The 25,480-nt window shown below is 39.0% G+C and overlaps 1 protein-coding gene across 1 annotated transcript in view; it reads left to right on the top strand.

Moving 5' to 3' along the window:
- LOC127623330 (IQ motif and SEC7 domain-containing protein 3-like) overlaps positions 1–25,480 on the top strand; it is a 44,490-nt gene that overhangs the window by 9,637 nt on the left and 9,373 nt on the right. The window contains 12 exon segments of the mRNA XM_052097742.1: positions 997–1,111; positions 1,220–1,528; positions 3,307–3,968; positions 10,381–10,542; positions 13,984–14,106; positions 14,495–14,661; positions 15,126–15,265; positions 19,247–19,372; positions 20,979–21,078; positions 21,740–21,898; positions 22,314–22,403; positions 24,327–24,367. Coding sequence (XP_051953702.1) covers positions 997–1,111; positions 1,220–1,528; positions 3,307–3,968; positions 10,381–10,542; positions 13,984–14,106; positions 14,495–14,661; positions 15,126–15,265; positions 19,247–19,372; positions 20,979–21,078; positions 21,740–21,898; positions 22,314–22,403; positions 24,327–24,367 — 2,194 coding nt within the window.

Genomic DNA, 25,480 nt, shown 5'->3' with positions numbered 1-25,480 from the left:
TCATCCTCTGAAGTAAAAAACTGAAGGGATGTCATCAGATAGAAAATGTGCAAATTCACCAAGGAAATCAGAATACTGCCCAGGTGATCTATATACTGTAGCAAGGGCAAAAGACGACAGAGATTATTTATTTAAATCTGATGGTGTCATATTAAGCATTTTTAGTTCAAAAGACTTAAACTTATATCCTGTCCTCTGAGTAACACCAAAAACGTCACTGTACATTGCAGCAACACCTCCTCCTCGACCCTTCAGACAAGGCTCATTTTATAACAATAACCTGAGGGAGTAAATTTGTTTAAACAAATATATTCATCCGGTTTAAGCCACAACCAAAGTGTGTGTGTTTCACGCTGTTCTACCCGCATCTGAAACAGTATCTACCGGCTTCTCTTTCTCACTGACCTTCACCAGTGTTCGGATGCGTGCCTCTAGCTCATTAACCTTCTCTGTCAGCCTGACTAATTCTTTAAATTTACATTTACATTTATGCATTTGGCAGACGCTTTTATCCAAAGTGACTTACAGAGCCCTTATTACAGGGACAATCCCCCCGGAGCAACCTGGAGTTAAGTGCCTTTTATCACAGGCGAATCCATCACTGCTGACAGAAGAAGCTATAGTAAACATGTGGCATGTAATGTAGGAAGCAATAACATAAACGGATGCTATGACTTACTGCAAATGTTTGTTGTTGTTGTTGTTATGGTTGTTCATGAGCAGCGAGGGTTTGAGATCGATGTGGTTACTAATTATCTCATTTGATGAATAATTGCCAACATCATTTAAAAGGCGATTCAGAAGAAGTTTGAAACCTTCAGTTGATTGCCTCATTTTCCAAGAATACGGTATTGAATTTAAGAGCCGTGCAACACCGCATGCAGTAATTCGGTGGAGTTAATTAGCCGTGGGTGTGCACTTGATTCTCATCAGTAAAGATTAAAAGACAGCAAATCTGGGTCAGCCAATGCTCACATGTGTCATTTGAAACTGCAGCTCGACTCCTGCCATAGAGGAAAAGAAAGAGGAGAAAAAAGACATTCAGCCTGACGTGCCTCCCTGCTCACATCATCCAGAATATGAGCTCTCTCCTGATCTCAATCAAAACCAGGTACGATACAGTATTCATGATTCATGGCCATATGTGAAACTGACAGTATAATGCTAGGTATGCTCTATCTCTCTCTCCATCTGTCTGTCTGTCTGTCTATATATGCAGATAGAGGAGTTGGAACAAAAATATGGTGGTCCTCTAATTTCTCGGCGAGCGGCCTGCAAGATCCAGACCGCGTTTCGTCAGTACCAGCTCAGTAAGAACTTCCAGAAGATTCGTGACTCCGTTCTGGAGAGTGGGATTCCACGGCGTATGTCAGTGCGCAGGGTTCGGGTACAGAGGGGCAGTTTCTCTGCTGAACGGGCACTGATGGATGGCTGTTCTCTCATGGGCATCCCACTCACACACTCCGCATCATTGCCGGTGGGCACTGCAGCTACGCTCACACACCTGGAGGACACATTCACTGAACAGGTACCGTTACAACACTGACAGTCATGCTCAGTTCATGAAATGATTTGTTTCTATGGCAACTCTCATGAGCAGCTTTGTTGACCACAGCACAATATTTACAGTTATCACTGCATTCATTCACCTCTATATGTTCTTGCAATATGTGAAGAAATCACCCCAGGCAACAGTGGTTACCATAACCTTTAACTTTTGATGCATCTGCTATTTTAGTTCTTTTAAATGATGTCACAATGATCAAGTGTGTAATTCTGATATGGCTTGACACACCATAATACAGCATGTTTACAATAAGAAATATTATTGTATTGTATTGCCTTCTATTCGATGGTGTTCTATTCTATTCTATTATTCAATTCTATTCCCTTTTGATAGTCTATTGTGTTCTGCTTTATTCTATTCTGTTCTCTTTTGTTAAGTTGTTCAGTTCTGTTCTGTTTTGTTTTGATATTTTATTCGGATCTGTTTAATTATTCTACTCTATTGTGTTCTATTTTGAAATTCTATTCTTTTCTATTATGTTGTTGAATTCTATTGTATTCGTTTTTAATATTCTACTCTATTCTGCTTTCTTATTCTATTCTATTATTCCTATTTTCTATTCAATTCTGTTTTGTTATTATTGTCTGTTATGTGTTGATTAATTCTATTATTTTCTGTTTTATTGTATTATGTTGTACAATTCTGATTTATTGTTATATTCTGTTTTATCATTCTATTCTACTTTTCCTGTATTCTATCATTTCAGTTTTATTCGGTTGTATGTTGTTGAATTATGTTCTATTCTGCTTATTCTTTTACATTTTTATTCTATTTCATTTTATTATTTTATTTTGTGTTTTGTTTTGTTATTTTGTTCTGTTCTGTTCTATTCTATTGTGTTTTAATATTTAGTTTAATTATCTTCTGTTTTGATATTCTTTTCTATTATGTTGCTGAATTCTATTGTATTCGCTTTTAATATTCTACTCTATTCTGCTTGCTTATTCTATTCTATTATTCCTGTTTTCTATTCAATTCTGTTTTGTTATTATTGTCTGTTATGTGTTGTTTAATTCTATTATTTTCTATTATGATATTTATTCTAGTCTGTTTTGTTAATCTATTCTATTATTTTGTGTTCGGTTTGTTATTCTATTATATTCTGTTCTATTATGTTGATCAATTCTATTCTATTTGGATATTCTATTCTAATGTGTTCTGTTTTTAAATTCTATTCTTTTCTATTATGTTGTTGAATTCTATTGTATTCGTTTTTAATATTCTACCCTATTCTGCTTTCTTATTCTATTCTATTATTCCTGTTTTCTATTCAATTGTTTTGTTATTATAGTCTGTTATATGTTGTTTAATTCTATTATTTTCTGTTATGATATTTATTCTAGTCTGTTTTGTTAATATATTCTATTATTTTGTGTTCGGTTTGTTATTCTATTATATTCTGTTCTATTGTTCTGTTATGTTGATCAATTCTATTCTATTTGGATATTCTACCCTATTGTGTTCTGTTTTATTGTATTATGTTGTAAAATTCTGATTTATTGTTATATTCTGTTTTATCATTCTATTCTACTTTTCCTGTATTCTATCATTTCAGTTTTATTCGGTTGTATGTTGTTGAATTATGTTCTATTCTGCTTATTCTTTTACATTTTTACTCTATTTCATTTTATTATTTTATTTTGTGTGTTATTTTGTTCTGTTCTATTCTATTGTGTTTTAATATTTAGTTTAATTATCTTCTGTTTTGATATTCTATTCTATTCTATTCACTCTAATAGGTGGAGTCATTAGCAAGATCCATTGACGAGGCTTTGAGCAGCTGGAGTGCTGTGCGGGATGGGGAAGGAGAGAAGTCTTCTGCAGCTCCGCCCTCTGGATCTCATCCTGAGGGTCTACTGACGGACCCCTGCACACTACCGGAGGCCACACAGAGCAGCTGTGGAGAGAACATTCCCCGCAGCGCCAGCAAACTCATGATGGCTTTCAGAGATGTGACTGTTCAAATTGACAACCGTAACTTTCGCCTCTCCTCATCTATGCTGGAGTCAGTTTCCCTTGGTAACGGCATATCCAAGGAGACCAGCTCAGAAGCCCAAAAGGGGGAGTGGACCACAAGCCAGTCTGAATCCTCGGTCACAGTTGAGCCTGAGTTTCCACCTCCGCCACCCAGTGAGGAAGAGAAGGAGAATCAACAGCCAACTGGACCGGACGGACTGACCACAGGGGCGGGGCAAGAGGGGAAACAAACCAATCAGATTGTATCTGAAATGGCTGAAAACAGTTCTGAGCCCGTCAGTAGTAGCAGCACCTCTACATCAGCGTGTGAGACGATGATCCTATCTTTGCCCCGCCCACACTGCCAGGACACACCCTGCGGCACCCTCTCGACAGATATTGCACGCAAGCGTCTCTATCGCATTGGACTAAACCTCTTCAATGTGTGAGTACAAGGTTAAAAGTTACAAGGTTGTTTACTGTGGCTGTTTAAATGTGTGTGTGTGTGTGTGTGTGTGTGTGTGTGTCTGTGTGGATCTTTGTGGTGGTATAAAATAGATATTAAGACTTGTTTTAAGAGAAACAAGATTTCTAATCAAATTTACTAAGGTTTATGCTTAAAAAAATAAAACTTAATTTGCCCATGGGGTAAGAAAAGTGAACTTAAAGCTGAACTGTGCAATTTCTGTGCCACCGAATGGATTTGTAAAAATTAACAACGCTTTCAAACAGCCTTCTGAATAAGCCCCCCATCTGCTCCCCATCACTCAAAAACAGGCAGGGGAATTTTTTATGTACCACTGAGACAGTTGACAGTTTGAGAAAATGTACCTACAAATAGCTTACTTATTAGTGCCTTTGCATGTTAAAGGATTGTTTGCACAAAAATGAAAATGATCTCATTATTCACTCACCCTCATGCTATCCGAGATGTTTATGGCTTTCTTTATTCTGCAGAACATAGTTGATGATATTTAGAAGGATATCTCAGCTCTATAGCTCTATTCAAAGCAAGTGAAAGGTGGCCAGAAATTTGAAGCTCCAAAAAGCATATGAAGGTAGCATGAAAGTAATCCATACTACTCCAGTGGTTCAACCAATGTCTCCAGAAGCGACATAGTAAGCGTGGTTAAGAAACAGATCAATATTCCTTTTTTACTATAAATTATCCTCCTGCCCAGTAAGAGAAAAAAAACGAAGAACAGAGTTGCCAGAAACAAAAGAAGAATGTAAAATTTAAATTAAACATTTATAATAATAAAAAGGACTTAAACATACATCTGTTTCACACCCACACCTATCATATTGCTTCTGAAGACATGGAATTGAACACTGGAGTCTTATGGATTACTTTTATGCTGCCTTTATGTGCTTTTTGGAGCTTCAAAGTTCTGGTCACCATTCACTTGTATTGTATGGACCTACAGATCTGAAAATTCTTCTAAAAATCTACATTTGTGTTCTGCAGAAGAAAGAAAGTCATCTGAGATGGCATGAGGGTGAGTAAATGATGAGAACGTTTTCATTTTTGGGTGAACTGTCCCTTTAAACTAGGATATGAGAAAGCATTTTATCACCGAAAAAGTTCCAAACTTCAGCTTTAATTTAAAGGTAAAAAAAAAAAGTTTCTTTTTTTTACCCCATCGGCAAATATTCTTTCTTGTTTTAAGCATAAACATCGTTACATTTGGTTCGATTTCTAAAACAAGCACTAATATTATGTCATTTTGCTTTTAAAATAACTTTATATTGTTTTTAGATATTTTTACTGTAAAATAATGAGTAAGAATAATTTCTGTTGCAAAAACAGTTTTTCATTGGTAAGCTTTGGGTTTAGGTTGGTTTATAGCACTGACATGCACAGAATGGGGGCTAAAGGGTTGCAAGCCCCTGTCATTCACAAATCAAAAGGTGTCCATTTGGTCAAGGGGAGATTTAAGATAAGCAGGCTGTCATTTTAGTAGTGCACACTAACAGCACAATCCCCCGCTGACAGGTGTTTTTTAGCGTGGTGCTATATACTGTAGTTGCAACCGTGTTCTGGGTGGTTGCTAGGGCATTGCTACGTTGTTGCTTAATGGTCCAAGTCAAAAGAGCCCACCCCCAAGTCTCCATGCCATACATTAAGGATGATACAGTAAGTATGAGCATTAGCGATGCTTGCTTTAGGTTTAGCAAACACCATTAGCTTAATTTAAGAACAAAAGAAGTGTATGGTAGGTCCAAACATGAGATAAAACAAATGGATGTGTTTGTGTGGGACGGTTGCTGGAGATACAAATAATATACTAGTGAGTTCACCCTGTTTCTCAAAAAAAATAAAAAATAAAAATACAAATACAAATAAAAAAGAGCCTGGTCAGCTCGCCCATGACTAAAGAGTTGAGCGCTTTCTCATTCAGCTACACACTGACAAAGACACACACATACACATATATACTGTACAAACATGCATCCTCAATACCAGTATAAAATACTCCTCCAGGGGGAATTTTAAGTCTACATAGCTACAAAGCGCACACACACACACACACACACACACACACACACACACACACACACACACACACACACACACACACACACACACACACACACACACACAGAATAAAGGCAATACTCAGAGGCTTCGGAGTGCATCAGCACTCAATTTAAATCTCAGATCAGATTTGCTTTGACATGCTTGATGTGAGTAGGACCCCGGTTGTCATGGTAACCAGGTGATCCTCCTTCTACAGACGCAAACACAGAAATCTCAATTTCATTTAGGCTCCGAAAAAAGGACGGTCTTGGCGAGGTTTCTATTAGGATGTATGAGTGAATTCTAAAAAAGCAGACTGTTTTCCCCCAAGACACCACACTATGCGTGTGCACTATGCAGTATGCACATCAAACACGTGTCTGCGGGGTGATGCACAAGTGTGTGCATGCTTGTATGCATGTTTGTCAGTGTATAAGGTCAGATGTGAACTGTGAAAATGTTCAGTGTAGCGGTAATAACGATGCACATGGCACAGTGATGTCATCTTGGCTAAAAAACAGAGCCAGAAGCAGAGACAAATACTGTGAAGGAATTGTCAATATCTTCATAAATGATCATATCAATACAATAGTGCAAATGCATGATCAGTTTACCACAGGCATCTATTAAAGGAGCCATATTCTACACCACTGAGCCATATCATTTTGGCCCACTGCACACATTCTACCTCCATTTAATGAGCATACTTGCTCAAAAAAAGCTTTAAAGTTTGTTACATGATGTTTGATGCAGATAGGGTCATTTCTCACCCTCTCTTTGACCTACTGTTTTTGGCTACAGTTCCTTTAAAGGCATATTGTGGGCCAATTCAAGTTAAGTTCAATCGACAGCATTTGTGACATAATATTGATTACCACAAAAGTTAATTTCGGCTTGTCGAGGTTACAGTGAGACACTTACAGGTGGGTTTAAAGGCAGAAATGTGAAGCTTTTAATTTAATAAAAGCATAAAAGTACAATTAATTGAGCTGTAAAGTTGATTAAATCATAATATTTGTGGGATTACAAGGTTGATGGTGTTACGTCGTCATGGCAACACAGTTGTAAAATTGGATATAACATTAAAATTTAGCATTTGAAATGAGTAACAACGGCCCTGAGATTTGAGTGGATCCTGCATGTTTTTTATATTTCAGAGAGAGAGAGAGAGAGAGAGAGAGAGAGAGAGAGAGAGTATCAGGACTGATACATTTCTCATGTGAATATGTAAAAGAAATATGTTTAACTGTCATTACTGTCACAAGCACTGACTCTTGTACTTTCAAATGATGTATAGGCTACAATACTGGCAGCAGGAAATGAAAACTACATTAGTGAAGATATACAGCACAGTTGGGTTGTGGGTGTCATTTTAGCATTTATGGCTGCTGAAACAGATGTTGCAGTATGCATTTGTACAACATGCGTCACTGAAACAGACTGTCAACAAGATGTTAAGTGACACAGACAATTTAGCAGAGACGGGCCACTTCTATTTAAATGAATGGGAGAAATTGGAACGCCCAACCAAGAAGTTCTAGCGCCCAACGGATGTAGAAAGGAAGTCCCGCCTTACAGGTAAAAGAGCCAATCACCTTTTAGATACCTACATCGCCCGTCAATCAACTCGCTAACGCGTATGCGCATTAGCTAAACAAGCGGGGAAAATTAGGTTTTTTTAGCGTAAAATGAGGTAAAGTTTTTTGACTACGATATTATACAATTTTATTTCTTATTTGAAATATGTTCGACCAAAAATCTTATGCAGTGTTGTTTCTAAAATTGATCTTGTTTTAAGGATTTTTGATATTTTTACAGGAAAGCAATACAAAAATTATTATCAAGAATATGATTTTTGCCCTAATATCAAAGCTCTTGCTAGTAAAAAGAAATGGTGATCTAACGTGACTTTTCTTGATTAAAAATATGATCGTGTCTTGTAACATGTGCATGTAAAATTGCTAGAAAAAGCATTTCAGCTTAGCATAAAGCTGACAATTTAAACAAGGTTTATTTCTATTTCTTCTGCTCCAAACTTACTTCAAACGTACTTCTCTGTCTGCTCGTATGAATGTAACACATCATAAGAAAGTGTTTCACTGCTGTTCAAATGCACTTTGGATCACATGATTTATATGTATAAATGTTTTCCATCTGAAAGGACTGAATATTAAATTAAACAAATGACAATAAAATGCAAAGTAATCTCTTCAGTAATCAAAATACTTTTTGAATGTAACTGTATTCTAATTACCAATTATTTAAATTGTAACTGTAGTGGAATACAGTTACTTATACTTTGTATTTTAAATACGTAATTCTGTTACATGCATTCTGTTACTCCCAACACTGTCCCCTATTCAAATAGATAGGAGCTGCACTGGCATGACTGGAAATAGCCTCCCGAGAGCATTCCAAATATGGCCGACAGTGGACTGATTTGCTAGAAAGGCCCTGTCCCAAATGGCACACTCCGGACTTGTGGACTTCCTCAGAGTCCACACTTCGGTGACGTCACGTAGTGCAGACTTATAGGGCCCCTCGCGCAAGTCCACAAGGGCGCATTGAGAAGTATTTTTGGGACAGACTCGATCGTGAAGCGTGGTTATTGTTGGACAGGAGCTGCAGGTTCGGTTCGGGGAAATATGCGGCCTATTGTTGTTGTTTTTACTATTGTGTTTGCGAGATGGCTTGCCATGCAGAGAAATCACATTTATACGCTCCGACGTCGTAGAAGACAAGATTATTTTTCATGCATACAAATGCTGATGTTATGCACGGAGGAAAGGGTAAGCAAGTAAATGTTATTGACTTTGTAGATAAACATATTACTTGTCAAAAGTCGTTAATGCATTAAGTCATTATTATTTGATTTACTGTTTAATTTTCTTTTTTTTATATACATATATATATATGTATTTTATATTTTTTATGTGTACCTTGTTTTTTTTTTTATGTCGTTTTTAATTTACAGGTTTAAATATCCATACTTCACTTACATATGACACAGTAAAGCCCTGCCATTCGGTTCTATATAATGAATCATTATATTCAGCGCGCTATTACTATGTTTGAGACATCAACCACTGGTCGATGACCATAATGTTTGTATAAACTGTAGGTAACAACTGGTAAAATGTACACAGTCATAAAAACCATAATGATACTTACACTTAAATATTTTCTTCTCAGCCATGTTATCAATTGTCTGTGTCCGTGAGCGAAAGCGCTCTTCACACCAGTTGTCTGATTGGCCTTTCGCAAGGACTCCTGGGTACTTGAAGTGCGTGAAGCCTGGATCTATGCGGGCTTCGCGGAAGACCGCTTCAAGGGTACAAAGGGGGCGCTGCTGAGCACACTTCAGAGTGTTAAAATGCTAAATGGGATGGCCTACGGACTCGTAGACTCAGCGAGCACGCGCAATTTAAGTCCACGAGACCGAAAGTCCGCATGAAGTGCGCCATTTGGGACAGGGCCAAAGACTTTGGTGACACTGAAAAAAAAACTGGCTGTGAAAATATTTGTGGCTGTGAATATTATCTTAAAAAAATATATATCCAGACACCTGCTTTCAAGCTAAGAAAGTTCTTAAACATTATACATTTTATAATAACTTTATTCGAATTTCATTAATAAATCATCAAAATAATAATACTTATTACATGGCTATCTTGAATACTCAATTCTAATTGGTCAAACGCTCCATCCAGTGGTCTGATATTTCAAAATAAGTGATATTTCACCAGTCATCCGGGTATTGCTTGTCATCTTTCCTACTTTTCATATCATACTGTGACCTTTAGAAACAAGCTAAAAAATACTTAAAATGATAATTCATGTCCATTTACTAATTTGGCAAGTAGTCATGTAATAAGCAGGATTATGAGCTGTCATAATGTTTTGCACTCTATAGACATCAAAATATATTATTATTACTTAAGGTTTTTTCTAAAGCAATAGGACTTGCAGTACTTATTTTCACCTGTGGATGACAAAATAGGTGCTAAAATCCCTATAAGACTACAAGAAATTAAGTCATATCTAGAGAGCAGAATATTATAGAGACTTCGTAGGACTTGGATCAATAACCAACCACCTAGCAACCACCCAGAGCACCCTAGCAACCGGACAGCAATTCGCTTAAACACATCAGAACACCTTAGTTCTGTGGCAGCGAGGCAAGAACAATTCACATTTTCTTCAAAATCTACATGCAATGTTATTATAAAGTTATTATAAAGCATTACTGTTTTTTTTTCTCTTAGAAAAATAAACAAATATAAGCACTCACCCATGTCTGTCTTGCTATATCTTGATATTAACTTTATCTCTGTAGCAATCCAGACAAAGGCAATCAGTTCCTGATATCCAGGGGCTTCATTCCAGACACGGCCATTGGTGTGGCTCACTTCCTTTTGCAGAGGAAGGGCTTGAGCCGACAGATGATTGGAGAGTTTCTGGGGAACAGCAAGAGACAATTCAACAGAGATGTCTTAGAGTGAGTCATGTCTTCATAAAGCTCTATGCATTATAGTTTTCTCCACCTAATAATCATCTTGCACATGTAGACGGTAATCCAGATATTACCCATCACCTACGTATGTTGTATCTAAAAAATTTTTTTTTGGTCTTGTGATTTGTAAGGTGAAGTGATATGTATTAGTTAAAGAGTAAAAATCATTAAAACATAGTTATACATAGTTATAAATGTAATGTATAACTAAAATCATATTCATTCTTTAAAAAAACAGGCTTTTACATATTCTATTATATTCTGTTCTGGTCTGTCATTCTATTATAGTCCAGTTCATTAGTCTTATTTTATTCTGATCTGCCATTCTATTCTAGTCTATTTCAGGGGCCAGCAACCTTTTTGACATGGAGTGCCATTTTTTATTTTCCTGGTCAATGGCTGTGCAAACCCCCCCCCATGACATAATACAGTATCACGTTATATTAGCCTTCTTTGATAAACATAATTGTAATGGCAATAGAAAGACGACATGTTCTTATTAAACAGATTATTTAAGAAGACATATACAAATATGGTTAACAGAGGAGATTAGAGCGAGAGTGTGCAATGAGAGATTCCCTCTCTCTTTCTCTCTTCATCCTCCTACTCCTCCTCCTCTTTCTTCCTCCAATGGATGGCTCGCCTATAGTCTTTTTCAAGGCAGTAACAAATTGCATGATTAATCAGTCATGTATTTATACAGACTGATTAATACTAATGATATACTGGAGCAGCTGCCAGACTGATATACTGGAGCAGCTGCCCCCGCGACCCGACTTCGGATAAGCGGTTGAAGATGGATGGATGGATGGATGGTATTTATACAGCACAAATAAAAACTACACTGGTTGACCATTGTTCTGTACAACATCAGCAAAAAGAACATAACATCACAATTACTTAAAACAAATATTTAAGACTATCGATATAAAACACCCAAAGAAATGAGAAAAAACATCCCATCACATGAAACGTCGACCATTGATTATTTGTAATCCAGCTCAAAAAGGAAGGTTTTTAATTTAGATTAAAACTCTTTCTCTGTCTCAATATTTTTAAGATATTCCGGCAGACTGTTCCATAGTATTGGACTTGCAGCTGCATTGATGCATAATGCATAATGACAGTAAGGCTACAAGTACACAGTACCTTGAACTCTAACCAGATGATTAATTCATATTTAGACAGGTTTATGTGTAGTTCAACACTGATGTCATTTTAACCCTGTTCTTTGTGCATTTGTTCAGTTTCCAGCCAAAAAACTTTAGGCTATGTAGGAGCCCCTTATGATTCACATTGCGTACATTAACGTTACATGCATTACATGCATTTATTGCATCACTTCCATTCATCTCTATGATTGAGCATCAATACATCTGAAATGCCGTTTTACTGAAGCCATCATCATTTCTTTAATTCAATTCTATAATCGTTTGGTAATAAGTTTCGGCGCCTCCACAATGTTACAAACAACTTCCATGTTTGTCAGTATTTCCACGTTATTTTTATTTTGGGAAGACAAACACCTGGACTTGCTGGGCAAAGTTATCAGCACCTTTGGACTGGACAGCTCCTGTATCGAAGCACTTACGTTCTTATTTATAACGAGTGATCTACGTGCTGGTTTGGGAAACAGGCCTTACTCTCCTTCGTAAAATAACGAGTGACATAAGTTAAGATGATCGTTAAAGCTTAAGTTGCAACATTATCGAGAAACTCAACGATGTCACAAATCTACTTATTTGATCAATGATCATGAAATTGTGTGGAATCTTAAATATTTCTTATATTATGTCATACATTTTCAAAAACACAAAGAGGGTTAATCACTAGCACTAGTCACTAGTGGTGCTGGCAGGACGGACCAGGATGACACCGGCAGGATGGACTAGGGTGGTATACTCAGACTAGGCCCGGTGGCATGACCAAGTGACCCGACCTGGCTAGGCCTGGCAACCTGACTGGGCAAGTAGGCTTGACTGGGCAAGCATGCTAGATGGACGAGCAGGCTTAAGCTGGCATGACTGCTTTACTTGACTGGGCTGCTTGACCTGGTTGACAGTTTGAACTGATGAGATGACTTGACTTGGCAGGGTGGTATGACTTGGCATGGTGACTTGATTAGGTGTGATGGTTTGACTTGGTGTAATGTCTTGGCTTGACTTGGTGACTTGACTGGGCTTTGAAGCTTGATTTGGTGTGATGGTTTTAATTGGTGAGATGACTTGGTGGTTGGGCTTGGAGTGATGGCTTGGCTTGGCTTGGTTTGACAGCTTGACTTGGCGTGGTGGCTTGATTAGGCATGATGGTTTGGCTTGGTGTGCTGGCTTGGCTTGATGGCTTGACTTGGCATAGTTGCTTGAATTGACTTGACTGCTTGACTTGGCTTGGCGGTTTGACTTGGCTTAATGGCTTGATTAGACTTGGCTGCTTGACATAAAAGGATGACTTGACTTGACTGAACATAATGACTTGACATGCCAGCTTGTCTTGATGTGACAGCTCGACTGGACGAAAAGACTTGACTGGACTCGGGGGCTTGAACAGGCTTGGTGATGGACACAGGGAACTGGACAGATTTGTCGACAGCCACAGGGAACAGGACAGGATTGTCAACAGCCTCAGGGAACTGGACAGACTCGTTGACAGCCACAGGGACCAGGACAGGCTTGTCAACAGCCTCAGGGAACTGGACAGACTCGTCGACAGCCACAGGGAACTGGACAGACTCGTCGACAGCAACAGGGAACAGGACAGGCTTGTCAGGGATCTGGACAGACTAATCTACAGCCTCATGGAACTGGACATGCTCAGGGAACTGGACAGACTCATCAACAGCCACAGTGACAGGGGAATGGCCTCCATGTCCATGGACACTAGCAGTGACTGGGGTATGTCATCTGTGGCCGTGGGCACTGGCAGTAACAGGAGAACGACCTCCATGGCCATGACCACTGGCAGTGACTGGGGAATGGCCTCCGTGGCCGTGAGTATTGGCAGAGACTGGGGAAAGGGCCCTTCTCCCACTCCTCCTCTTCCGGGTGCTAAGAAGCATTGCAGTGGTAATGGCCACCGCCACCGTAATGGCCACCGCCTCCTGGTAAGCCGTTGACTTGGTCGCCTCCTGGTGGAGAATAACGGGCTCAGCAGGCCTCTCCAAAGACATAAACAAAGGGACATTTTGGGATTTGCTGTTCCACCCTCACTGCAGGCATTCCATCTTTGCCAACAGACAGAGGTGGTGCACCAAATCTCAAAAGGAAAAATCAAACCCAGCTCCTCTGGACCGATGGACTTAATAAATACTCGACCCTACCCAGAGGCCGCCTCGGCCAGCTCCTCTATTCCATTCTAGTCTAGTATATTATAGACTATTCTGATCTGATCTCTCATTCTATTCTGATCTGTAGTTCTGTTCTTTTTCAGCTGTGTGGTGGATGAGATGGATTTTTCTATGCTGGAGCTGGATGAAGCATTAAGAAAGTTTCAGGCTCATGTGAGGGTGCAAGGAGAGGCTCAGAAAGTCGAGAGACTCATTGAAGCATTCAGGTGACGATCATACACACATGTTAATGTAAAAAATTTGCTCTTGCAATTTACCAGATTACCTATGGCACTTTCTTCCACAGCAGAATGTGCAGGCATGTGTAGTCACCTTTGATTAGTTATCTGAATTAAAGTGTAGTATATAAAAAAATGTAAGGGCAATAAATATTAATTTAAATGGTTCTCTTTCTTTCTTTCTTTCTTTCAGAAGAACTAAGTTAACTTTTAATATCTTGTGTTTACGGTTGTACATGTGGAATTATACCTGTATGTACAGTACATATATTCTTATTGCCATCTGATTTTCTATGTATATTTACACATATTTTATTTACCTGTAATTTATTATGTAAAGTAATCAAGAATGCTCTAAAATCTCTCTTGCTCTCAGTCAGAGGTATTGTATGTGTAACCCTGATGTGGTGCAACAGTTCCACAACCCCGACACCATCTTCATCCTGGCCTTCGCTATTGTACTGCTCAACACAGACATGTACAGTCCCAACATCAAACAAGAGCGCAAGATGCTGCTGGAAGATTTCATTCGCAACCTACGAGGTGATCATCATCTTTGTTAATTAAAACTTTGAATGTAGGTCAGTGAAGAAATTTTGTTATTTTCAATCTCGACAATTTATTAATCTCTTCATCTCCATGTTTAAATTTGAATTATTTTCATATCAAAAGAGAAATGATCTCCAAGCAGCATAGGCAGAGTGTGTGTGTGTGTAATGTCTTGGGCTGTTTTCTGGTCTCTGATCAAATGGTTTTTGATCTGTTCCCTACTTTCTGCAGATATAACACACACACACACACACATTTTAATGTTTAATGTTTTTATGTAAAAACTGTAGAAAGAACAGATAATTTCAAATGTCACGTTAATACGATTTTCTTGCATTGTCAGGTTTTAAGAATAAGCAGATTTTTTGATTGTTATCAGCTTAGCAATGTGCATGTAAACGTGCTTTGTTTCAAGAATGCTCATATTGACAATGTTTTCTTGGTTATTTCTCCTTTAGGAGTGGACGATGGAGCGGATATTCCGCGGGAGATGCTAGCTGGGATTTACGAACGGATCCAGCAGAGGGAGCTGCGATCCAATGAAGATCACGTGACCTACGTTACCAGAGTGGAGCAAAGCATTCTTGGAATGAAGACGGTGAGTCAGCTCTGTACCAATTAGACAAAAAGGTCACAGAAATGTGAAAAGTGCATCACCTTTTGGTTTGGCTTGCGCCTGTTTGAAATTTGAAAAGGTGATTAGAGACAGTGAGCAGCCAGCTCCTCGAGATTAGATTCATTAGTGGGTCTTGCTGAGGCAAGCATTAGAGTTTTGTACAAACTCCTAACCCTAATGTATAAAGATTTACCAGGGGCGGACCGGCCATCAGGAGAACAGGGACTTTTCCCGATGGGCCGGCCGTGAAACAGGGCCGAATGGGCTGCGATAAGCTGAAATAGGCAGCCACGTTATGTAGAACGGGCCACAAAATGGCACCACGATATGCCGAAAGGGGAAGCGATATGCAGAAAAGGAAAAGGACAGACTTTGTAAATAGCAAACAAAAATGTGTCCGTTGACCGTGGACATTAGGGCTGGGATAAACGATTATTTTTTAAACGATTAATCTAGCGATTTATTTTTTCGATGCATCGATTAATCTAACGATTCATTTTTTCAGTCCGATTCGATTTCGATTCGATTAATCGACTTGTGACAACACCGGTAATACCGGTTTCATCGGGGGTGGGGGTGTATAAAATGTAAAAAAAATAATAATTTGCCGGGAGTTTGATTGACAGGCGATCTGAACAATCAATCATAATACTCCATTTTTGTCCGACAAAGTAGTCAGGAGAGAGAAGATTAACGTCGGTGGATTTGAATTTGAATAATGGATTGTAGGCTACTGTACTGACATCTTTCCGTGGTTAAAACAACAGTCCTTCTGATGTAGGCTACATTCATGTTTAGCCTATTTGATGCTATAAGTTAACCAAGGAAAAGATGATCGGTTCACGAGCAGCTTTAACTGAGGCAATCTGTCACGACACATTAAAGAGCCACAAAATAGTAGGCCTATTTATGGTTTAATTTTCTTTGAATGTCCAAATTTGAAAGTTGAGACTTTATTAAATGTTACCTGCTTGGTCCTGTCTGTCAGCGCGTTGTCAGTGTCCTCTATGTATTTTTCACGACATTCATAGCTATAAGCGCATTATTAATAGCTATAAGCGAAAACTTTAGGTGTCGGCAACGTATTATAGCCTACTCCAACATCGAGTGCAAAGTGGGGAGTTGAAAAAAAACTTACGGTCGTCATCTGCAACCGGGTGGCGCCTCTTCAGATGCTGGTGCATTGCCGTGGTGCTAGAATGGAAGGCCATCTCCATTTTGCAAAGACGACATATCACGGAATTGTTTCCTTTTAAATTAAAGAATTCCCATACTTTAGAGGAACGAGTGCATGCCGCCTTGCACTTCTGATAGTCTGAGGAGCTACTCGCCGGCGCCGCCATCTTTGTTTTGGGTCCGACGAATCGACGCACATATTTTGCGTCGACGTATTTTTTGCGGCGACGTCATCGATGACGTCGACGCGTTGTCCCAGCCCTAGTGGACATTGACGCTTTTCACCTGTCAATCATTTTGCTCATTCTCATAGTGATGTATTTGAATCTGATCATTGAGGCTATGATTCATTTGAGGGTGCTATTGTGCCACTGTTGAATTTGACAGCCACAGGAACAAACAATGCTGCTCTTTTACTCGGTTTTGGTCTCAAAATTATATTTGGGGTTTAGGAATGAGGGGGCATGGTTTATTCAACGGTTCAGTCACGTGAAAGCTGTATTTTTTTTTTTTTACTGAAGCAAAAAAGTTATCCAACACTTATAACTAACTGTCCCCTTAATCTTTATAGCTGGTTGTGCCACCTTTAGCAGCAACAACTGCAACCAAACACTTCTGATAACTGGAGATCAGTCTTTCACAACACTGTGGGGGAATTTTGGACCACTCTTCTTTGCAGAACTGCTTTAGTTCAGCCACATTGGAGGGTTGACTAGGCCACTCCAAAACTTTAATTTTGCTTCTTTTGAGACATTCAGAGGTGGACTTACTCCTATGCTTTGGATCATTGTCTTGCTGCATAATCCAGTTGCACTTGAGCTTCAACTCTCAGACTGATGACCGGACGTTCTCCTTTAGGATTTTCTGGTAGAGAGCAGAATTCATGTTTCCCTCAACTATTGCAAGTCAACCTGGCCCTGAAGCAGCAAAGCATCCCCATACCATCACACTACCACCACCATGCTTGACTGTAGGCATGTGGAATGTGGAATTCTGTCTTCCAAACAGTTCCACAGAACATTTTCCCAAAAGGTTTGAGGATCATCAAGGTGTGTTTTGGTAAAGTTCAGACAAGCCTTAATGTTCTTCTGTGTTAGCAGTCGTCTTCGTCTTGCCACTCTTCCATGGATGGCATTTTTGGCCAGTGTCTTTCTGATAGTGGAGTCATGCACAGTGACCTTTATCGATGCAAGGGAGGACTGCAGTTCCTTGGATGTTGTCCTTGGCTTTTTTGTGACTTCCTGGATGAGTCGTCGCTGTGCTCTTGGAGGAATCTTGGAAGGTCGGCCACTTCTGGGAAGGTTCACTACTGTGTCAAGTTTTCACCATTTGGAGATAATGGCTCTCACTGTGGTTATTTGGAGTCCCAGAGTCTTTGAAAAAGCTTTGTAACCCTTCCTAGACTGATGTATTTCAATCACCTTTTTCCTCATCATTTCTGGAATTACTTTCGACCATGGCATAGTGTGCTACTGGGTCAGAACTTTTAGCAAACTTCATGCTGCTGAAAAAGTTCTATTTAGGTGTTGATTTGATTGAACAGGGCTGTCAGTAATCAGGTCTGGGTGAGTCTAGTCCAGCTGAACCCCCATTATGAATGCAGTTTCATAGATTTGGGTATTTAGTAACTAAGGGGGGCAAATACTTTTTCACACAGGCCCAGTTGGTATTGGATACCTTTTTTGCTTCAATAAATAACATTATCATTTAAAAACGGTATTTTGTGTTTCCTCAGATTGCCTTTGTTTTATGTTAGATTATGTTTGAATTGTATGAGATATACACAGAAATAGAAGAAATCAGGATGGGGGCAAATTCTTTTTCACAGCACTGTATATGTTATAATTAATATTAACTAAGATTCATAAATGCTGTAAAAGTATTGTTCAATGTTAGTTCATGTTAACAAATGGAAGTTTTCACAAAATAATCTTTTACTGTTTTGATAAATGGCCATTCTTGATAACCAATTCAAGCACTCTAATAAATATTATTTATAATTAATTTGATAACGTTTTCCCTATATCTGCTAATGATAGTCCTGGGTTTTTGTTTGCCAGTGGATAAATGCATGGATCAGCTATCTTTTACAAACAGTAAATTATTGGGCTTGTGATAAAGTGGTCTATTAGCAAGAGTTCCCAGTTCGAATCACCCCTTATATAACTTTTTAGTGGATGTTGTTTGCATTTTGCATTGCAATTAACCTGGACAGGAGCATGAGCTGCGGAACAGTGGAGCATGTAGGTGTCACTCAACATCACTCATAACAGCCGCAACGAGCACTAATTATAAAATTCAAATGAACACATTCCTGTGCCGGATCAACACTTATTATAACACACATGAACGAAATGGAAACTCCAGCTCAAGATCTGGCGATGTTTCTTCAGCATTAGACACTCACCTGACGAAAGCTATTTCAAAAAATGTTGTGGCCGTCCCACCCGTCCCACCCATGAATGACGCCAATGGTTCCATGCTAAAATAAGGTATAAACGTACAGTATATGACTTCAAAAACGTTCCCAGTCTCAAGTTTGATTAACATTGATCCAATAAATAAATAGACTTTGCCAACGAGTGAAATTCACCGGACGTTCATTTCTGCCACCTCTGCACTCTTAACAGCAACATGAATGCTCCTCCTTATGAAATATGAATGTTATTTCTACATACTGCATCAGACTTCCTTGTGTTCATTTCCTCTGCTTTTGAAGGATGCTGATCTCTTAATGGAGTTCATCAGATATTCCGTCTCTCCTCTGTCTCTCTCTTTATCCCTCAGATACTGTCGGTTCCTCATCGCAGGCTGGTATGCTGCAGTCGACTCTATGAGGTCACTGATGTAAATAAACCACAGAAACAAGCGTCACATCAAAGGGAGGTGTTCCTCTTTAATGACCTGATAGTGGTGAGAGACGTACACTCGGTCCATGTTTATGTACATACATATATCCATGATGTTCATGACATGATGATCAGAACACTTAAGCACATTTTATCTTCTGATTCTCATTATCTTATTGCGTCTGGACGGTTTACTTTTACTACTCTCATAGTTTTCAGTGATGATTCTCATTGCCGTTACAATCATTTTTTTTTTTAAACTATATTACAATAAAAATAGATGCTGTTGTACAAACGTTTTTTTATTATTATTAAAACCAGCGAAAATGAAAGGCAGTACTAAAACCATACTACTATGAGGCAGGGCTGTACTGGCAATCTGGCATACCGGGCATTTTTCCGGTGGGCCGATGCACTTTGGGGCTGACCAGGGGCAGCGGACTGGCCATCGGGAGATGCTAGCGTGCTGGTGGGTCGGCAGCCGAATGGGCCACTCTTAGCAAAAATGAGCCGCCGCATTATGTAGAACGGAGCACAAAACTGCGCCGTGATATGCAGAAAAGGACAGTGAATCCATACCCCCCCCAACAACTTTTGGGCCAGTTGCCATGTAAAATCCCAGGCCGTTTTCTCTTCCCAGTCCAGCCCTGCTATGAGGTATGAATAATTCATAAATAATTAATAATATTGCGGATTTGAGAATATCATAATTTGTTTTTGTGTTGTGTTGACTGAGAACTGGGGGAAAATATGCATTGTAAAAATAATGTCACATTGATAACATCATGAACACCCTAAAATAGGCTTCATTTTCAATATGCAAAATACAAATTGATGCTTAAGGAATATTCCAGGTTCAATACAAGTTAAGCTCAATCGAAAGGATTTGTGGCATGATGTTGATTACCACAAAAATGAACTTAAGACTCGTACCTCCTTTTCTTTAATAAAAACAAAACTGTGGATTACAGATTACACTTACAATGGAAATGAATGGGGCCAATCCATAATGATTTTAGTGTGATAAAAATGCTTACTGACATTTTATGTGTAAAGTTATTTCCAATTTTATGATGTAACATCCTAAAACGACTGTCCAGCTGACGATTTATCTTTACAGCTCAAATAACACATGAGTTCAAACAGAATAACAGAATATTATAAGATTCACATTTCTGCCTTTAAACCCTCAATAAATTGGCCCCATTCACTTCCATTGTAAGTGCCTCTCTATAATTTCCATTTTTTTTTGTGTGGTAATCAACATTATAACACAAATGCTGTCGATTGAGCTTAACTTTTCTATAAAAAAAAAATTAATTAAAAAATTGGGGGCAGTGGTGGCTCAGTGGTTAAGGCTCTGGTTTGGTCAAGCCCCAGCACTGCCAAGATGCCACTGTTGGGCCCTTGAGCAAGGCCCTTGACCCTATCTGCTCCAGGGGTGCCGTATCATGGCTGACCCTGCGCTCTGACCCCAGCTTAGCTGGGATATGTGAAAACAAATAAATGTCACTGTATATATGCAAACATGTATGCATAACGTGTGACCAACATAAAGGCTTCTATTCTATTAACTTGTATTGAACCCAGAATATTCCTTTAAATGACACATACATAAGAACTAAGCTATAAAGGACTGACCTCTCAATCAGCTCTGGGTGTGTTTTCAGATCCTAAAGCTGTGTCCGAAGAAGAAAACCGCCGCCACATATACGTTCTGCAAAGCCATGGGGTTACTGGGAATGCAGTTCCATCTGTTTGAGAATGAGTGTAAGAATACACACAGACACACACCAATCCGTGTTTTAAAATTCGTGCTCCACATCATCACTCGGACCGGTCATTGAGGCACGTGGCTTTTCCTACCACTGCTACGCAGATGATACACCTGTTATTCCAGCCTGATGACCCTACTGTCTCTGCCTGCCTCTCGGACATTTCGTCCTGGATGAAGGAACGACACCTTCAGCTCAGCCTTGCAAAGACAGAACTCCTCGTGATCCCAGCCAAACCATCTGTCGGTCCAAGCTCTGGTCATTTCAAGACTGGACTGCTGCAATGCTCTGTTGGCTGGCCTTCCTGCTAACACAATTAAGCCACTGCAGATGGTCCAGAATGCAGCAGCGCGTCTGGTCTTCAAGTCAGCCAAAAAGGGCTTTAGTCATCCCACTCTTAATTTCACTCCACTGGCTACCTGTAGCTGCTCGCATCAAATTCAGGGCTTTGACTCTGGCCTTCAAGACAGACTTTGTATGACAAACTGCTTGCTATGTGCCATCTGCTAAATGACTAAATGTATTTCCCTGCTACACAATATGCAATAAGCTGTACGTATGTTCTTTAATGTTTTAATCCCTCAGAGCAGGACCTTACCCTATATTTCCAGTTTCAGATGTATGACGCGGGATACGATGTGTGTTTTCCATAACAGATTACCCTCATGGAATCACAATATTGTCTCCGTTCTCGTCGGAGAAGAAGCAGGTGGTGAGCTTCTGTTCTCCGAGCGCTGAGGAGCTGCTCAAGTTTGTGGAGGACCTGAGAGAGAGCATCATAGAGGTGGCAGAGATGGAACAAATTCGGATTGAGTGTAAGTCTCTGTTTATTTAAGTTTACTTTAAAATGTACGCCCACATATATTTAACATTTACATGAGCACCCCTTACATACATACCAACTTTCTCTATCATAACAATTTGAAAAGTATTTTTTACCTTGCAGTTCACTATATCAATGTATTGCTAAAACAAGTTAATTAGCTACATTAGAGCACAACATGTGGTTAAATGTGTGGACACTTATTGGTATAGCACATATGACAGTGCATGTTTTCCGCATTTGCTGTTGTTTATTAGTATCAAATCATTTATACATTATTTTTTGAGTATTTTAATTTTTTATCATTAGGTAAAACTGAAATCTCTGTATTCCTGTGAGATTTGAATGCCACTGCTGTAGGGAGTGTTTTTGCCTTGATTAAAGTGAATTTTTTATGTGGCTCTCAGGGGAACTGGAAAGACAACAGATCGTTAGAAATGAAATGAACAAGAACGGCACACAGCTAGACATCCACCCTGGACCCAGTTCTGCTGCAGGTACACACACACACACACACACACACACACACACACACACACACACACGTTGTGTTTCCATGTTTTATGGGGACTTTCCATAGACATAATGGTTTTTATACTGTACAAACTTTATATTCTATCCCCTAAACCTAACCCTACCCCTAAACCTAACCCTCACAGAAAACTTTCTGCATTTTTACATTTTCAAAAAACATAATTTTGTATGATTTATAAGCTGTTTTCCTCATGGGGACCGACTGATTGTCCCCACAACGTCAAAACATTCATGTTTTACTGTCCGTTTGGTCCCCACAACTTTGGGAATACCTGGACACACACACACACACACACACACACACACACACAGTCACAAACACACGCACACACACACACATTAGGTTTTCATGTTTTATGTAGACTTTCCATAGACATAATTATTTTTATACCGTACAAACTATAGATTCTGTCCCCTAACCCTCACAGAAAACTTTCTGCATTTTTACATTTTCAATAAAAAAATTGTTTAATATGTTTTTTAAGCAATTTAAATGATGGGGACACTAGAAATGTCCTCATAAACCACATTTATAGCATAATACTATATATATATATATATATATATATATATATATATATATATATATATACATACATACATAATACCGTAATTACCAGTTTGTAACCTAAAACATTGTCCTCGTAAACCACATAAACATGCCCACACACACACAGTCACACATGGACACACACACACACATACACACACACACAGACACACACCCAGTCACACATAGAGACACACCCGCACACACACACAGTCACACATAGACACACACACACACATACACACGCACACAGACAACACACAGTCACACAGAGACACACACACAAACACACACACGCACACAGACACACAGTCACACATAGAGACACGCACACACACACACAATCACACATAGAGACACGCACACACACACACACACACACACACACACACACACACACACACACACACACACAGTCACACATAGAGACACGCACACACACAGTCACACATAGAGACACACACAGTCACACACACACACACGCACACAAACACACACACACTCAAACACAGACACAGTCACACATAGAGACACACACACACACAAACACACACACAGTCACACATAGAGACACGCGCACACACATAGTCACACATAGAGACACACACAGTGACACACACACACGCACACAAACACACACACACTCAAACACACACACAGTCACACATAGAGACACACACACACACACACACGCACGCACGCGCGCACACACACACACTCAAACACACACACACACACAGTCACACATAGAGACACACACACTCAAACACACACACACACACACAGTCACACATAGAGACACACACACACACACAAACACACACACACACACACAGTCACACATAGAGACACTCACACACACACACACGCACGCACGCGCACACACACACACACTCAAACACACACACACAAACAGTCACACATAGAGACACACACACTCAAACACACACACACACACACAGTCACACATAGAGACACACACACACACACAAACACACACACACACACAGTCACACATAGAGACACACACACACACACGCACGCACGCGCACACACACACACACAGTCACACATAGAGACACACACACTCAAACACACACACACACACACACAGTCACACATAGAGACACACACACAAACACACACACACACACAGTCACACATAGAGACACACACACACACACACAAACACACAGTCACACATAGAGACACACACACACACACAAACACACCCACACACACAGTCACACATAGAGACAAAAACACATGCACACATGGAACAATAATATGCCTATTTTTTAGATGTTATGCCTTTGTGTATTTATGTGGGTTGCAGGGGATGATTTTTACCAAAAAACAGGAAGCAACACGGTAGAGGTTTGTATCATTAATGGTGTTGTGAGTGCCGTAGAGAAAACTTGTGTTAAAATTACATTACCAGTCAAACGTCTGGACACTTCAATCCTATGATATTAATGATATCATATTCTTAATTAGTATTTTTGTCTTCTTAAATCAAGATAAATTTACTCGTCAAGCAAAATGGCAAAAGATGTTTTGTCTTTCTTTCAGAGAAATGTAATTTAATATAGTGAGGTTTATGCTTAAATCAAGAAAAAACTATTTGCCAATGGGGTAAGAAAAATAAACGTATTTCAAAGGGAAAACAAGTTTGGCAGATTTTCCTGTTTAAAGAACAAAGTGTACAAAAGTTTGTCAGATTAATCTGAAAACATGACTTGATATTGTTTGCCATTTTGCTTGTCAAGTAAATATATCTAGTTATAAAGGAATATTCTGGGTTCAATACAAGTTAAGCTCAATCGACAGCATTTGTGCCATAATAAGGTGGTAAAATGAATTCGTTCCTCTTTTCTTTAAAAAAAGCAAAATTAAGGTTACAGTGGGACACTTACGATGGAAGTGAAAGGGGTGTAATGTTATAAAAGCACTTACATTAATTAATCATGCATTATTTGAGCTGTACAGTTGTTAAAATGGTCATTTTTACAGTAATTTTAGGGTTTGTTGACATTGCATCGTCATGGCAATGAAGTTGTAAAATTAGCTATAACTTTACACAAAAAAGGTTATTAAGAGATTTTGATCACACTAAATAATGTTTACATGCACATTGCTTATGTCTTGTGGCTATACTTTTGAAACAGTATTTTAAAGTTTACAAATTGCCCCCCATTGACTTCCATCGCAAGTGCCTCACTGTAACCCAGATTGTGCTTTTTTTAAAGAAAAGGAGGGACTAATCAAAATATATTATTTTTGTATTCAACATGATGCCACAAATGCTGTTGATTGAGCTTAAGTTGTGTTGAACCCGGAATATTCCTTTAAAAATATTTAGATATTTTTACTGGACAAAACAGACAAAAATACTAATAAATAAAATAATTTTTACTCTCTTTTCTTAAAAACCATGCTTGAAATTAGTTTTGAAGACAAATAAAAATTGTGCAGAGCTGTAATCTAGAC

The sequence above is a fragment of the Xyrauchen texanus genome, chromosome 29 (assembly GCF_025860055.1).
Source record: "Xyrauchen texanus isolate HMW12.3.18 chromosome 29, RBS_HiC_50CHRs, whole genome shotgun sequence".
NCBI classification, from domain to species: domain Eukaryota; kingdom Metazoa; phylum Chordata; class Actinopteri; order Cypriniformes; family Catostomidae; genus Xyrauchen; species Xyrauchen texanus.
Note: the sequence above shows the minus strand (reverse complement) of the source record. Positions and strands in the feature narration are given on the sequence as shown.